Genomic DNA, 17,738 nt, shown 5'->3' with positions numbered 1-17,738 from the left:
TATTAATTCAGTTAACACCATCCCCTAAAGAATGGACAGAGGAATACCATGTTAGCATGCTCAGCGATTTTCCACTAGCATATAATGGTAGCACAGGGGTTAACACTGCAGCCTCACATTGTAATCTTTATTATTGTCACAAGTAGGCTTATATTAACACTGCAATGAAGTTACTGTGAAAATCCCCCAGTCGCCACATTCCGGCGCCTGTTCGGGTACACTGAGGGAGAATTCAGGATATCCAATTCACCTAACAAGCATGTCTTTCGGGATTTATGGCAGGAAACCGGAGCGCCCGGAGGAAACCCACGCAGACACGGGGAGAACGTGCAGACTCCGCACAGACAGTGACCCAAGCCGGGAAACGAACCCGGGACTCTGGCGCTGTGAAGCAACAGTGCTAACCACTGTGCTACCATGCTGCCCTTTCTAGGTTGAGTTGCACAGGTTTCTTCAATCGACACTCAGCATTTAAATCAGGCTTATGGCACCTCTCTGCATCGCTGCGTCTTGCATATCGGGGGGCAGCATTGGACATTGTACACAGGCATGGTCAACCAGTGGTCTATAGACTTTGATCCCAGCCATCTGTTTCCCCTGTATAACTCAGAATTCGTTTAGCATGGATAAGTTAGGGAGAGTCCAGAACAACAGCAAGGGGAAAGCCTAAAAAACTACAAAACACAACATGTCTTAAGTTTTTTTTTGAAGTTGAGTTCAAATTTTTCACATATAAATGTTCCTCAAAGACAAATCAAGAACGTCTACTAATTTGAACAGGCGTTGTGTTATATGACGGAATGGATGGAGCTCAGGTGAAGGCAATTTGGCCTGTCGTGTACACGCTGGTTCTCGAAAGGAGCAATTCACGCCTCGCCTCTTCCGTGGAACCCTGCAAATCTTTCCTTTTTAGACTATGATCCAATTCCCTTTCCAAAGCCACGATTGAATCTGCCTCCGCCACACTCTCAGATCCAGCATCTCAGATGCAGCGCATTCCAGATCCTAACCGCTCGCCGAGTGGAAAGGTTTTACCTCATGTCGCCAATTATCTTAAAGGGCCTGGATTCTGGATCCTTCCGCCAATGGGAACCCTTTCTCCTTATCTTTTCTGTCCACACCCCTCATGGTTTGGAATACTAATATCAAAATCTCCTCTCAGCCTTCTCTTAAGGAAAACAGTCCCGACAGCCGGAATTCTCTGGCCATTGGGATTTCTGCCGGCAGATCGCCCCCGCCCGGTGGAATGGTCTTCAATGAAAACCGGCGGGATTCCCAGTGAACGGAAGCACCAGAGAATCCAGCTCCACCGTCTCCAATCTTCCTCAACCCTGGATCCATTCTCATGAATGAGGAACATATCAGCCATGATCGAATGGTGGAGCAGACTCAATGGGCCGAATGGCCTAATTCTGCTCCTGTATCTTACGATCTTTTCTCTGCCACCTCCCCAATGCCTTCACATCCTTCCTAATGACTGGTGCACAGAACTGGACACAATACTAAATTTTAAACTAAATTAAGTCCGCAAATTGTTTTTTTAGTGTACTGTTGGGATCATTGAGCAGTTAATTGAACATGCCTCTGAGCTATCAACCTGCCCATTCCCCTGTCACACAATATTTGGTGCTTTTGGGCATTGTTTGCATCTAATTAACCTTTTCTTTAAAAAATGTCACCTCATCGCATGTGTCTACAAGATAAAGATATGTCCCAATCGCAGAAGTTACAAATATAAAGATTCCTTTGTGTAGTTTTGCACAAACTGGGCTGCGTTTATGCTTCAGCAGTCTTTGAATGAATACTGAGCTCAGCAACTTTCTATGTCAGCTCCTTGTTTTATTGGCCATGTCCTAATGTATCAAACCACCCCACTGCCTTCCGATTGACATTCCAGAACTATCCTGAGGCTGCATGAAGGTCCTTTTCAGCTCCTCCTGTCTGTCTATCATGTGGGAAAGATGGTGGATGCAGAGTAACCTCTCCAGTGGCCCAAGCCGGCAGTCTGGGGAACAAATCACACCTCAGCGGCTGACGGGAGTTTGAATTAATTTATCAAATTCAACTCATTAATTTTAAAAACTGCAATTGTAAGCTAGTCTCAGTAATGGTTACCAGGAAACCATATCAGTTTTCGTTACAAAAAAAAAACATCTGATTCACTAATGTCCTTTAGAGGAGGAAATCTGGTCTGGCCTACATGTGTCTCTTGACCAGATCCACGGCAATATGGTTGACAGCACGGTAGCTCAGTGGAGCTGAGTCCACAAAAGATCAGCCATGATCTCATTGAATGGCGGAGCACGCTCGAGGGGCCAGATGTCCTAGTTCTTATGTTCTTATGGCTAGCACTGTTGCTTCACAGTTCCAGGGTCCCAGGTTCAGTTCCCGGCTTGGGTCACTGTCTGTGCGAAGTCTGCACGTTCTCCCCGTGTCTGCGTGGGTTTCCTCCGGGTGCTCCGGTTTCCTCCCACAGTCCAAAGTTGTGCAGGTTAGGTGGATGGCCGTGATAAATTGCTCTTAAATGTCCAAAAAGGTTGGGTTAGGTGGGATTACGGGGTTACAGGAGTAGGGTGGAGGTGTGGGCTTAAGTTGGGTGCTCTTTCAAAGGGCCAGTGCAGATTCGATGGGCTGAATGGCCTCCTTCTAAAATTCTATGATTCTATGACTCTTTATGGTCCTCTGAAATGGAGTCCGTACCTCAAGATGGTGCTTACTTTTCCTCAGGCTCTGACACAAATTCCTTTTGGATTTTAAAGGACAAACATTGAATTTAGTTCTTTACAAGGCTGGTGGAATGGGTGGACACGTAGTTGATGAAATGTAATTCAGAGAAATGAGAAAGTGACACCATTTTGACAGGAAGGATAGGAGGTGATGTAAATTAAAGGGTATAATTCTAAAGGGGTTGTAGAAACAGAGACACTTGTTGAAGGTGACTGGGCAAGTTGAGAAAGCAGTTAAAAAGCAATATGGTGTCGGGGCTTTATAAATCGAGTACAAGAGAAAGGAAATTATGATGATGGAGTATTGTGCCCAATTGAGGGCGCCAGACTTTAGGAGGTATGCGTGAAGGCTTTCGAGAGGGTTCGGAGAAGATTCACAAGAATCACATGAGGGCAGAGACAAATTCGCCAGGTCTGTCGGTGCCCGTGGAGAGACAAGCAGAGTTAATGGTTCAAGTCCGCACACCTCTTCTTTAGAGCAGGAAAGGGGCCACGGCCTCAGTGTGTTGCGGTTGAATTGGACAAACCTGGATCATTCATTTCAGGAAGGTTGAGAGGAGTCTTGACGGAGGTGTTCAAAATCAGGAGGTGAATGGACAGAGGAGGTGGGGAGAATTCCCATTGGCAGAAGGGCTGAAAGCCTAAGGACAGGTGGATTGGCCATGATAAATTGCCCTTAGTGTCCAAAATTGCCCTTAGTGTTGGGTGGGGTTACTGGGTTATGGGGGTAGGGTGGAGGTGTGGACCTTGGGTAGGGTGCTCTTTCCAAGAGCCGGTGCAGACTCGATGGGCCGAATGGCCTCCTTCTGCACTGTAAATTCTATGAAATCTATGACACCGATTCGAGATGATGGTCCAAGGAAGCGATGGCGGCACCAACTTGGTGAGACCACATCTGGAGTATTGTGTCCAGTTCTGGTCTCCGTATTTGGGGAAGTGTGTAGTGGCATTGGAGGCAGTTCAGAGGAGGGTCACCAGATTGATTCCGGGGATGAAAGGGTTGAGGTATGAGGAGTGTTTAAACTGTTTGGGCTTATACTCGCTGGAGTTTAGAAAGATGAGAGGGGATCGAATCCCAAGTTCAATTTGCGGCTTGAGACACTGTCTGTGCGGAGTCTGCACGTTCGCCCAGTGTCTGCGTGGGTTTCCTCCGGGTGCTCCGGTTTCCTCCCACAAGTCCCAAAAGACGTGCTTGTTAGTTGAATTGGACATTCTAAATTCTCTCTGTGTACCCGAACAGGCGCCGGAGTGTGGCGACCAGGGGATTTTCACAGTAACTTCATTGCAGTGTTAATGTAAGCCTAATTGTGACAATAAAGATTATTATTATTAGAAAATACTATATGGGATTGATAAAGTAAACGTAGACAGAACGTTCCTCCTTGTGGGGCAATCTAGAACGAGAGGTTACGGATATAAGTTGAAAGGCAGTAGATTTAGAACTGAGATGAGGAGGAACTACTCGCAGAGGGTGGTAAATGTGTGGAAGTCACTGCCCCATAATGCGGTGGAATCTGAGTCATTAAATGGTTTCTAGAAGGAGATATGTTTCTGAATTTTTTCAAACGGGTTAAAGGCATATGGAGAGAGGTTGAATAAACTTGGTTTGTTCTCACTGGAACGACGGAAGTTGAGGGGCGAACTGATAGAGGTCTACAAAATGATGAGGCGCACAGACAGAGTGGATAGTCAGAGGCTTTTTTCCCAGGGTAGAGGGGTCAATTACTCGGGGGCATAGGTTTAAGGTGCGAAGGGCAAGGTTTAGAGGAGATGTACGAGGTAAGTTTTTTACACAGAGTGTAAAAGTGCCTGGAAGTGGAGTGTAAGTGGGTGCCTGGAACTCGCTGCTGGAGGAGGTGGTGGAAGCAGGGACGATAGTGACATTTAAGGGGCATCTTGACAAATACATGAATAGGATGGGAATAGAGGGATACATACGGACCCAGGAAGTGTGGAAGATTTTAGTTTAGACGGGCAGCATGGTCAGCACGGGCTTGGAGGGCCGAAGGGCCTGTTCCTGTGCTGTACTTTTCTTTGTTCTTTGGGGAACAGACAGGGAGGTGGATTTGAGACCAGGAAGAGATCGGTCATGATCTGATTGAATGGCTGAGCAGGCTCAAGGGCTGATTTGCCGACTTCTGCTCCTAATTCCTATGAAATACTTTCACCGGGCAGCAAGTGATGTAGATCTGGAGCGCAATGCCCGAACACAGGCAGATTCGATCGTGATTATTCAAATGGAATTGAATGGGCTCTGGGAGAGAAATAGATCGCGGGGCGGTGGGCGGGTGTGGGTGAGTTGCGCAGGCCGTGAGCTGACGTGGACACGACGGGCCGGGTGGCCTCCTTCTGTGCTGTGGCCCTCTCCATAGAGCAGCCAGAGGCCAACCTGTTGGGAGGAGAGTCTGCCACACCCAACATGGCGAAGGGTCTGCCACACCCAACATGGCGGTGGGTCTGCCACACCCAACATGGCGGAGGGTGTGCCACACCCAACATGACGCTGGGTCTGCCACACCCAACATGGCGGAGGGTGTGCCACACCCAACACGGCGGAAGGAAGGAGACCCTCTGGGTGGTCCCGCTCAAAATGGCGGCCGCCCGGCCCCGCCGCCACACACCCTTCCCAATATGGCGCCCGCCTCAGCGGCCAATCGACAGCCCCGCCGGCCGCGCGCTCGGCCCGCCCCGCCCCCAGCGCGGCCTGTCGGCGCTCCCATGGGCAGCCTGCGCGGCCTCCTCCCCGGCCTGTGGCTGGGCCTGCAGCCTGGCTGCCGTCTCCTGAGCCGGCTCCAGGGCCGGCCGGGCCCGCTCTCGCTCTGCCGCTCCCCCGCCGCCGGTCCGCAGCTGCTGATCCGGAGGGGGCCGCAGGGGCGCCATCGGTGCGGCGGAGGGAGCGGCCTGAAGTACCCGCGGGAATGTGAGGATGGCATCAACAGACAGATCAACCAGGAGCTGACCGCCTCCTACGTCTACCTGTCCATGGTGAGAGCCCAGCACCCCCAGCAGGCAATCCCAGCCCACCCCCAGCAGGCAATCCCAGCACACCCCCAGCAGGCAATCCCAGCCCACCCCCAGCAGGCAATCCCAGCACACCCCCAGCAGGCAATCCCAGCACCCCCAGCAAGCAATCCCAGCACACCCCAGCAGGCAATACCAGCCCACCCCCAGCAGGCAATCCCAGCACACCCCAGCAGGCAATCCCAGCACACCCCAGCAGGCAATCCCAGCACCCCCAGCAAGCAATCCCAGCACACCCCAGCAGGCAATACCAGCCCACCCCCAGCAGGCAATACCAGCACACCCCAGCAGGCAATCCCAGCCCACCCCCAGCAGGCAATCCCAGCCCACCCCCAGCAGGCAATACCAGCACACCCCAGCAGGCAATCCCAGCACACCCCAGCAGGCAATACCAGCCCACCCCCAGCAGGCAATACCAGCACACCCCAGCAGGCAATCCCAGCCCACCCCCAGCAGGCAATACCAGCACACCCCAGCAGGCAATCCCAGCCCACCCCCAGCAGGCAATACCAGCACACCCCAGCAGGCAATCCCAGACCACCCCCAGCAGGCAATACCAGCACACCCCAGCAGGCAATCCCAGCCCACCCCCAGCAGGCAATACCAGCACACCCCAGCAGGCAATCCCAGCCCACCCCCAGCAGGCAATCCCAGCAGCCCCAGCAGGTAATACCAGCACACTCCCAGCAGGCAATACCAGCAGGCTCCCAGCAGGCAGCCCCAGCAGGTAATACCAGCACACTCCCAGTAGGCAATACCAGCACGCTCCCAGCAGGCAATCCCAGCACCCCCTGCAGGCAATCCTAGCACCCCCAGCAGGCGATCCCAGCACACCCAGCATCCCCTGCAGGCAATACCAGCACCACCAGCAGGCAATCCCAACACACCACCAGCAGGCAATCCCAGCACACCACCAGCAGGCAATCCCAGCACACCACCAGCAGGCAATCCCATCACACCCTCAGCAGGCAATCCCATCACACCCTCAGCAGGCAATCCAAGCACGCCCCCAGCAGGCAATCCCAGCACACCCCAAACAGAGAATCCAGCACACCCCCAACAAGCAATCCCAGCACACCCCCAATTGGGAATCCAACACACTGCAACAGGGAATCCCAGCATACTGCAACAAGGAATCACAGCATACCCAACAGGCAATCCTACCTTGCATATTCAGGCAATCCCAGCACACCCAGAAGGCAATCCCAGCACATCCCCACCAGCACGCCCAGCAGGCATTCCCAGTGCACCCAAACAAGGAATCCCAGCATGTCCCGGTACACCCAGCGGGCAATTCAAGCATGTCCCAACAGGGAATCCCAACAGATAATCCCAGCATGCCATAACAGAATTCTGCCACACCCCAGCAGAATTTCATCACATCCCAACAGAGCATATCAATCCCAGCATATCCAAACAGGTAATCCCAGCACAGCCCAATAAAGAATCCCCACAGGAAATCCAAGCAAATCCCAATGGAGAATCCTAGCTCATCCCAAAGGGAATTCCAGCACATCCGAAGTGGGAATCCCAGTGGAGAATTCAGGGTTATCCAAGTAGGGAATTGCAGCACCTTCCAATATAGAATCTTAGCACACCACAGAAGGGAGCATGCACTTCCCAGCAGGAAATCCCAGTACATGCGTCAGTCACAGCACGTCCCAAGAAGGAACTGTGACACTTTCCAGGAGGGAATTCCAGAGTATTCCATTCAATCCAAGATGTCCCATGAAAAAATCCTAACTATGTGAGGAGAAAATCCAGCAGATCCCATTCAACTGACACATCTCAGGACAGAATCCCAGCAGATCTTCACTGTTTAAGATTGGATGCATCAAATTGGCAGAAGTAGCCTGAAGTTCATCAGAGTATAATTGCGACAATTCCTTAGAACAATATATTTATTGTCGCAAGTAGGCTTACAGTACACTGCAATGAAGTTATTGTGAAAAGCCCCTAGTCGCCACATTCTGTCACCTGTTCGGGTGCACAGAGGGAGAATGTCCAAATTACCGAATAGCATGTCTTTCGTGAGGAAACCGGAGTACCCAGAGGAAACCCACGCAGACACTGGGAGAACGTGCAGAGTCCACACAGACAGTGACCCAACCGGGAATCGAACCTGGGACCCTGGAGCTGTGAAGCAACAGTGCTACCCACTGTGCTACCGGGCTGTTCTGGAACCAACCAGGGAACAGGCCATTTGAGACTTAGTAATGTGTAATTAGACAGGATTAATTAATGACTTCATAGTAAAGGATCTTTTAGGTAAGAGCGATCATAACATGATGGAATTCCACATTCGGTTTGAGGGTGAGAAATTTGTGTCTGAAACTGCTGTCTGAAACTGAAATAAAGGCAATTACAAGGGTATGAGAACAGAGTTGGCCAAAGTGAAATGGCAAAAAAACATTAAAAGGTTAGACTGTAAGGTACAGTAAAGTCGCCATAGTCCCAGATGACCACGGGCTGCTTTCCCCTTTAAGGGGGAGAGCTGACTGGTGGTGATTTAACCTGAGGATCACCACACGTCAGGTGAGGGGCAAGGTTGAGGAAGTGGGACCTTCATGAATAATCTCAGCCGGTATGGGGGCTGTATAGCTCAGTTGGCTAGACAGTTGCGTTGTGATGCAGAGCGAGGCCAGCAGTGCAGGATTAGACGGTAGAAAAGGGGTGGCAGACATTTAAGGAGGTATTTCATAAGAAAGATATAGTCCATTGATAAAGAAAGATGCTACGAGAAGTGCATCATTTGTAGAAGGAGGTTAAGGGGGGTATCAAGTTGAAAGAAAACATGAAAGATTAGTGCCAGAAGTTTGGGAACATTTTAGAAGCTGGTGAAGGATGACTAGAGAAATTGGGATATGTGAGAAAATTAGGAAGTAATATAAAAACAGACAATTACAGTTTCTGCAAATATATAAAAAGGAAAGAGAGTAGCTAAAGTAAACATTGGCCCTTTAAAAGGTGAGACTGGAGAATTAATAATGGGAAACAAAGAAATGGCAGAGATTTTGAACAAATATTTGGTATCTGCTTAAAGCATACCAATAATAGTTGGTAATCAAAAGGCAAATGGTAGGAGGAACATACAACAATCATGATCATAGAATTTACAGTGCAGAAGGAGGCCATTCGGCCCATCGAGTCTGCACTGGCTCTTGGAAAGAGCACCCTACCCAAGGTCAACACCTCCACCCTATCCCCATAACCCAGTAACCCCACCCAACACTAAGGACAATTTTGGACACTAAGGGCAATTTATCATGGCCAATCCACCTAACCACATCTTTGGACTGTGGGAGGAAACCGGAGCACCCGGAGGAAACCCTCGCACACAAGGAAAAGATGTGCAGACTCCGCACAGACAATGACCCAAGCCGGAATCGAACCTTGGACCCTGGAGCTGTGAAGCAATTGTGCTATCCACAATGCTACCGTGCTGCCCAAGTGGATCTCTCTCACACACACACTGCCCCCCTCTCTCACACACACTGCCCCCCCCCCCCTCTCACAGACAGACAGCAGGGGACAGGACAGATACGCTCAGCACAGCGGATCTAGTAGGAAAGCTAATGGCACTAAAGGTTGATACATCTCCTGGACCTGATGGCCATCATAGAGTCCAAGTTCTCCGCACAGGGACCCAGTCAGACCTCCGCCCAATGACCATACCCTAGATTTTTCTTTCAAGGAAATGGCTGTGGAGATAATGGATGCATTGGTTGTGATCTTTCACAATTCCCCAGGTTCTGGAAAGGAGCCAGCAGATTGGAAAACCACAAATGTAACTACTTTATTCAAGAAAGGAGGGAGACAGAAAGCAGGAAACCATAATAAAAGCAAAATGCCTCTAATGCTGCGAGTCTGAAATAAAAACAGGAAATATTGGGGGGAAAACTCAGCCGGTCTGGCAGCATCTGTGGAGAGAGAAACAGAGTTAGCGTTTTGTATACTATTGAAGAGAGGGGGTGGAGTCGGTGGAGACTATAATCCAACATCTATCATTGGGAAAATGCTGGAATCCATTATCAAGGACATAGTCGTAAGGCATTTAGAAAAATCTAAATGCAACAGGCAGAGTCAGTACGTTTTTGTGGAAGGGGAAACATTTGACAAATTCATTAGCGTTCTTTGAGGATGTAACAAGCAGGGTGGATAAAGGGGAGCCAGTAGATATAATGTATTTGGATTTCCAAAAGGCATTCAATAAGGTGCCAGGTAAAAAGTAACTGCACCAGATAAGGGCCCATGGTTTGTGGTTGATATATTAGCATGGATTCAGTAGTACGATCCCAGATCAGACCCCAACAGTGGCTAGGATACTGGACCGAATCCCCAATATTTTAGTTAATTTGTGGAAAGAATGATTCGCTCCAGGGGTGATTGCATGAAGTGCTTGGTTAGTTTTAAAACTTTATTATAACTACAATATTAAAACATTTTAACTTCACACCCAGAAAGAACAGCTTACAATTTACAACTTGAATGTTGCTACTCAATTTCCGATTAAACAATAAGAAAAGAAACATACAGATCTCAATCTAACTTACCGCGGGAGATTTGTGGACTCGGTATCAGGCAGATCAGAATGCAACTCCTCTCTCCAAAGAGCTTCTCCACCAGCTGCCTCTCTAATGCTTTCAAAATGTCTCTCTCTGCCTTCCTGGGCTCCAGCCAGAAATGACCTCATCTCTCCAAGCTGAAAAACAGTTTATCTGTGCAAGCTGCAAAGCACATTAACTCCGCAGGAACTTCCCCAGGCAAACCATGATGCATTAACCCAGACTGACAAACACATTCCTCTGTCAATTTCACTTGCTGGCCGCTTAAACCACCCGGGCCCCGCAGAACAGAATTATTTTTAAAGAAACACATTCTAACCCCAGGCGTTTGACCCTTTAAATTGCACACTACATTAATCATCCAATTTTACTAACATCTTACAATCGTCACACAAGAAAAAGAAAATCGAGATAAATTGGTCATTTTCAGGTTGGCAAACTTAATTAGTGGAGTGCCACAGAGACCTGAACTATTTACTCCCTATGTTAATGACTTGGATGAAGGGACTGGCGTAGCCAGAATTGCTGATGATACAAAGATCAGTAGGAATGCAAGATGTGAGGAGGGTACAATCTGAAAAGGGATTTAGATAGGCTGAGTGAGTGGGCAAAAGAATTGGCAGATGAAGTATGATGTTGAAAAATATGAGCTGGTCCACTTTGGCAGAAAAGCAAACTATTATTTAACTAGTGAGAGACTGCTGAAGTGCAGAGGGATCTGGATGTCCTTGTACAAGAATCAGCAAGGGATGAGGAAGGAAAATGTATTGTTGTCCTTAATTGCAAGGGGGACTACCTCATATTGTTACATCAACTCACACTCCTCCCAGGTCGATGTCCTGTTCATAAGGTATGAAAGCTCGTCATGTTGTACATACACCCTTCCGCCTACTAGAGATGCAGAGCCTCCAGTGGCAGGAAGGTGTAACAGCAGTGTGGCATGTTTACATCGGCACTTCTATTGTTTTTCTTTTTTTAAAATAAATTTAGAGTACCCAATTATTTTCTTTTCCCAATTAAGGGGCAATTTAGCGTGGCCAATCCACCTAACCTGCACATCTTTGGGTTGTCGGGGTGAGACCCACGCAGACACGGGGAGAATGTGCAAACTCCACACGGACAGTGACCCAGGGCCGGTATTCGAACCTGGGTCCTCAGCACCGTAGTCCCAGTGCTAACCACTGCGCCACCATGCTGCCCCCTGCCCCTCCATTGTTAAAGAAAGAACTTGCATTTATAGAGCTTCTTTCCCAACCTCAGGATATTCCCAAAGCACTTAGCAGCCAATTAAGTACTTTACTGAAGATAAGTCACCACTTATCATGTAGGGAGCTCGCCAGCAAACTTGCATACAGCAAGCTTACACAAACATCAGTGAGAGAAAGACTATGTAATCTGAATTTGTTTGAGTGATTTTGGTTGAGGGATAAATATTAGCCAGGCCACCAGAGATAACTCTCATGCTCTTCAAAGTAGCGCTATTGCAACTTTTAATTCCACCTCGGTTTCGTGTCTCACAACAATGCAGTGCTCCAAACTACAAGGGGAACGTCACCTCTCTGGAGTGGGTGGGAACCCACAACCTTCTAAGTCAGGTAAGAGGGTTACCCACTGAGGCACAGCTGACCCTTAGCCATTCTTATTTGCCCTGAGAAGATGTGGGATAGCATTTTGAAGGGCTGAAGGTCCCCGTGCTCAGCAATCGTGTTGGGTAGTGTAAGGTTTGAAAGAAAGAAGGGTGGGGTACATGTCGGGAGGGTGCGCACCATGGAAGTGAGGGTGCCCTGAGTCCCGCCGTCACTCCCTTGCCTTTTTTGCTTCAGGCCTACTACTTTGAGCGGGATGATATCGCTCTGAGGAACTTTGCCAAGTTTTACTTGGAGCAGTCGCTCGAGGAGCAGGAACACGCTGCGAAGCTGATGAAGTTTCAGAATCTGCGCGGAGGCCGCATCATCCTCAAGGACATCAAGGTTAGCGGGAGGGAGATCTCTCCGTCCATTTTTCTTTCCCTTCCCACCCGCTTCACCCAACTTTAAGAAATGTCCTTCAGCTCCAATGAGCCACTTTGTCTTTATTTCCAGAAACCCAAACAGGACGAATGGGGCAACGGCTTAGAGGCGATGGAGCAGGCCCTGCACCTGGAGAAGGAAGTGAACCAGTGTATCCTGGACCTACACAAACTGGCATCTGACCAGGATGATCATTCTGTGAGTTGTGCAAATCTCGCCAAACCTTGGGCACCCGGATTTGATGTATAAATTTGCCAACCTTAAAAGCAGAAAAGGTTCTGCGTAGATATGATCGACATGTTACATAGATACCTAGCAGATAGGAGCAGGAGGAGGCCTTTTGGTCCTTCGAGCCTGCTCCGCCATTCATCACGATCATGGCTGATCATCCAACTCAATAGCCTAATCCTGCTATCTCCCCATAACCTTTGATCCCATTTGCCCCAAAGTGCTACATCTAGCCGCCTCTTGAATATATTCAATGTTTTAGCATCAACTACTTCCTGTGGTAATGAATTCCACAGGCTCACCACTCTTTCGGTGAAGAAATGTCTCCTCGTCTCTGTCTGAAATGGTTTACGCTGAATCTTTAGACTGTGACCCCTGGTTCTGGACACACCCACCATCGGGAACATCTTCCCTGCATCTACCCTGTCTAGTTCTGTTAGAATTTTATAAGTCTGTATGAGATCCCCCCCTCATTCTTCTGAACTCCAGCGAGAACAATCCTAACCTAGTCACTCTCTCCTCATGTGACAGTCCCACCATCTCTGGAATCAGTCTGGTAAATCTTCGCTGCACTCCCTCAAGAGCAAGAATATCCTTCCTCAGAAAAGGAGACCAAAACAGCACACAATATTCTAGGTGTGGCCACACCAAGGCCCTGTACAACTGCAACAACACATCCCTGCTCCTGTACTCGAAACCTCTCGCAATGAAGACCAACATACCATTCACCTTCTTTACCGCCTGCTGCACCTGCATTCTTACCTTCAGCGACTGGTGCACAATGACACCCAGGTCCCGCTGCACACTCCCCTCTCCCAATTTACCACCATTCAGGTAGTAATCTGCCTTCCTGTTTTTGCTTCCAAAGTGAATAATCTCACACTTATCCAAATTATACTGCATCTGCCATTGGTTTGCCCACTCACCCAACCTGTCCAGATCATGCTGCAGGATCACTGCATCCTCGTCACAGTTCACCCTCCCACCCAACTTGGTATCATCTGCAAACTTTGAGATGTTACATTTTTTGTTCCCTCATCCAAATCATTAATATGTAATGTGAATAGCTGGGATCCCAGCACCGATCCCTGTGACACCCCACTGGTTACTGCCTTCCAATTTGAAAAGGACCCATTAATTCCTACTCCTTGTTTCCTCTCTGCCAACCAGTTTTCTATCCACCTCAGTACACTTCCCCCAATCCCATGCGCTTTAATCTTGCACAATAATCTCTTGTGTTTAAAATGATGAGATGTTTGGGTGGAATAAATGAGGAGAAACTATTTCACTGGCGGGAGGGCCGGTAACCGGATGACATAGATTTAAGATAATTAAAGAAAGAAACAGGGGTAGATGAGGATTAAAGACATTTAAGGCAGCGAGTCATGATTTGCCCCGACTGCTCACGCCTTCCCCACAACAGTATAAATCTCAGCCCAGTCCCAGTTCTCTCTGGCTTTGACAAGGAGTCAGCCAGACTCGAAACTTTAGCTCCCTTCTCTCTCCACAGATGCTGTCAGACTCGCTGAGATTGTCCAGCATTTTCTGCTTTTGTTTCCGATTCCAGCGTCTGCAGTGATTTGCTTTTTTACTTAACAAAGAACAATACAGCACAGGAACAGGCCCTTCGGCCCTCCAAGCCTGTACCGGTCATGATACCAATCTTTGCCAAAACCCTCAGCAGTTCCTTGTGCCGTATCCCTCTACCCATCCTATGCATGCGTTTGTCAAGATGTCTTTTGAACGCCGTTAAATGTATCTGCTTCCACAACCTCCCCCGGCAACGCGTTCCAGGCACTCACTACCCTCTGCGTAAAAAATCTACCTCCCACATCTCCTCTAAACTTTGCCCCACGGACCTTAAACCTATGCCCCCTGGTGACTGACCCCTCCACTTGGGAAAGAGTACCTGCCCGTCCACTCTATCTATGCCCCTCATAATCTTATCGACTTCTATCAGGTCGCACCTCAACCTCCGTCTTTCTAATAAAAAGAGTCCGAGTCTATTCAGCCTCTCCACATAGCTAACACCCTCCAGACCAGGAAACATCCTGGTAAAGCTCCTCTGCACCCTCTCCAAAGCCTCCACATCCTTCTAGTAGTGTGGCGACCAGAATTGTGTGCAATATTCCAAGTGCGGCCTTACCTTACCTGAATGCTTGAAAAAATAAAGTTTCGAAGGAGTTCGGCGAACGGGTAGGGGAGTGGGATGGAATTAGATAACTCGCCCATCGGGCCAGCACAGGGGCGAAAGGCTGAACAGCCTCATCCTCACCTGTAGAGCTTTCATATTAAACATAAGAGGGGAGAATCTAACCAAGAGTATACTTTGTGACTGCCCTGCTTTGCTCCTCTTGGATAGGGTAAAGATTATTAAAATGCCCCGTGATTGATTGATGGCTGGTGGATCAGGAAGGGGAGCACATGATCCTGTCCGTCGTTTACTTTGTAAGGTGTGGAGAGACGTTCCACTGAGAAAGGGCGGAAATCCCCCACATAGTCACACCCAGGAATTAACAAACCTGCTTCAAACGCGGATTCACATGCGGGCAAATACAACAGCTTTCATTTATATATAACCACAGAATCCCAGCAGTAAAAAGGGAGGCCATTCGGCCCGAAAGAGCACTCTACCCAGGTCCACTTCCCTCCCCCGCCCATCGCGCCCTATCCCTGTAACCTAACCTGCACACTAAGGACACTAAGGGCCAATTTAGCATGGCCAAACCATCCAACCTGTACATCACAGTAGCACAGTGGCTAGCACTGTTGCTTCACAGCTCCAGGGTCCCGGGTTCAATTCCCAGCTCTGGGTCACTGTCCATGTGGGGTTTGCACATTCTCCCCGTGTTTGCGTGGGTTTCGCCCCCTCAACCCAAAAGTTGTTCAGGATAGGTGGATTGGCCACGCTAAATTGGCCCTTAATTGGAAAAAAAATTAATTGGGTTCTCTAAATTTAAAAAGATGCAATCAATAAAATCTCAAAAAGTAAGCTAATAAAATCTCAAGTTGTGAGCTAGGCTCAGTAATGCTGACCATAAAGCTATCACCAATTGTCATAAAAGTCTCTGGTGGTGCAGTGGTTAGCACTGGGACTGCGGCGCTGAGGACCCAGGTTCGAATCCCGGCCCTGGGTCACTGTCCATGTGGAGTTTGCACATTCTCCCCGTGTCTGCGTGGGTTTCACCCCCACAACCCAAAGACGTGCAGGTAAGGTGGATTGGCCACGCCAAATTGCCCGTTAATTGGAAGAAAAAATAATAATTGGGTACTCTAAGTTTATTTTTTTAAAAAAAGTCTCTGGTTCACTAATGCCCTGGCAGAAAGGAAATCTGCTGTCCTTCCCTGCTCTGGCTTACACATGGCTCCAGTTCAATGTTAACTGTCCCCTGAAATGGTCTGGCAAGTCACTTGTTCAAGGGTAATTAGGAATGGGCAATAAATGCCGACTTTGCCAGCGCCACCCACAGCCCGTGAAAGAATAAATTAAAGAGGTTGTGAGGAGCATCCAAAAGGAGGAGAGGTTAAGGGCGGGAATTCCAGGTCTTGGGGCCGAAGCAGCTGAGGGTTTACCAGAGTTGGAGTGATGAAATCAGGGTTTGCAAGAGGCCAGAATTGGAGGAGAGTCAAGACCTCCAAGGGTTCTTTTTTACCGTACTGGGAGACTCAGAGGCTGGATGTGGTCGTAAAGAACCATCTAACTGGCTGTGAACAATTCCTGCCTTGAAATTTGCTTCCTTATTCAACTGGATAACGTAATTGGGATTGAGGCTGGTAACCCCAAACCCATCAGCAGGGTCTGGGAGCTGTAAGCTGGAGTGTGCCAGGTTGGCGAAGTAAGTTACAGTATGGAGAGAGACCGCATTTCCTTTCTGTTTCAGCTATGCGAATTCCTGGAATCAAACTACTTGACTGAACAAATTGTGGCCATTAGGAGACTTGGAGAGCATATTACTAACTTGAAGCGATTGGGAGCTCCCGAGAATGGCATGGGGGAGTACCTGTTCGACAAGCACACCCTGGGGGAGAGCAGTTAAGGAGAGGTTATGTTTGGCCAACTTTGGTTCATTAGACTTGCATCTGTTAGGTCTGCCTTCCTTCGTTTTTTTTTGCAAGCTCGCCATCCTGATTGGTCAGAAGGGATTCCATTGTTCAACAGGGCGATCGATCCAGTTGTCCTCTATGTTAAGTTATAACACTGTTTCTACCAAAATGGCCGTGGCATTAAACTGATCCCATCTGGCCACAAAAATGCACTGGACAATCATTCTGGAAAGAACAACTTTACAATCTGTTCCCAAATAAAAGTTCTTAAACCGTCGCCGTTTTTGCCTCTTAATGTTTCTCAGATCCACAGGGAAAGACTTGGGTCCCTTTTCACATGGAGAGCGTTGCACCTACCGAGAATGTGGATGAGCTCCCCCTGAAGGTGCTTGACTGGGTAGCTAATAATAATAATCTTTATTGTCACAAGTGGGCTTACATTAACGCTGCAATGAAGTTACTGTGAAAAGCCCCTAGTCGTCACATTCCGCCCCCTGTTTGGGTACACTGAGGGAGAATTCAGAATGTCCAATTCACCCAACAAGCACGTCTTTCGGGACTTGTGGGAGGAAACTGGAGCACCCGGAGGAAACCCACGCAGGCACGGGGAGAACGTGCAGACTCCGCACAGACAGTGACCCAAACCGGCAATTGAACCTGGGACCCTGGTGCTGTGAAGCATCAGTGCTAGTTGTCCTCTTGTAATATGCCCAAACAACCAGCCTTTTTGGTGATCCCTCCTGTCTTTTCGGGCTGTCATTTTTTTTATACAGTGATCGAGAAAGTGTGCTTTTTTCTGAACCCATTTCACACAAACCTCGGGGGTACTTGGCCCACCTTGTGCTCTCACTTACTATGTGCACACCAGACGTGAAACTGAACTGGAAAACCTCCTGATCTATATGGTTCTGTCTCACACCTAACAATGCACTTAGGAACCCTGCCAGAATGCTTAAAGAAACAAGGCACCTGCACTTACAACTCAAAAGAATTTACACTTGTATAAAAGTCTTTCACAGCCAACTTGGAATTATATTGCAGCACGGTGGCGCAGTGGTTAACAGATGCCTCACGGCGCTGAGGTCTCAGGTTCGATCCCTGCCCTGGGTCACTGTCCATGTGGAGTTTGCATTCTCCCCGTGTCC

At 48.6% G+C, this 17,738-nt stretch overlaps 1 protein-coding gene across 1 annotated transcript; it reads left to right on the top strand.

Moving 5' to 3' along the window:
- The first annotated feature begins 5,428 nt into the window (after positions 1 to 5,428).
- Positions 5,429 to 16,870, top strand: LOC140404008 (ferritin heavy chain-like). The gene is made up of 4 exons (XM_072492350.1): positions 5,429 to 5,711; positions 12,136 to 12,282; positions 12,394 to 12,519; positions 16,431 to 16,870. The coding sequence occupies exons 1-4, from the start codon at positions 5,445 to 5,447 to the stop codon at positions 16,584 to 16,586; spliced, it is 696 nt and encodes a 231-aa protein (XP_072348451.1). The 5' UTR covers positions 5,429 to 5,444; the 3' UTR covers positions 16,587 to 16,870.
- The last annotated feature ends 868 nt before the right edge of the window (positions 16,871 to 17,738 follow it).

The sequence above is a fragment of the Scyliorhinus torazame genome, chromosome 29 (genome assembly GCF_047496885.1).
Source record: "Scyliorhinus torazame isolate Kashiwa2021f chromosome 29, sScyTor2.1, whole genome shotgun sequence".
Taxonomy (NCBI): domain Eukaryota; kingdom Metazoa; phylum Chordata; class Chondrichthyes; order Carcharhiniformes; family Scyliorhinidae; genus Scyliorhinus; species Scyliorhinus torazame.
Note: the sequence above shows the minus strand (reverse complement) of the source record. Positions and strands in the feature narration are given on the sequence as shown.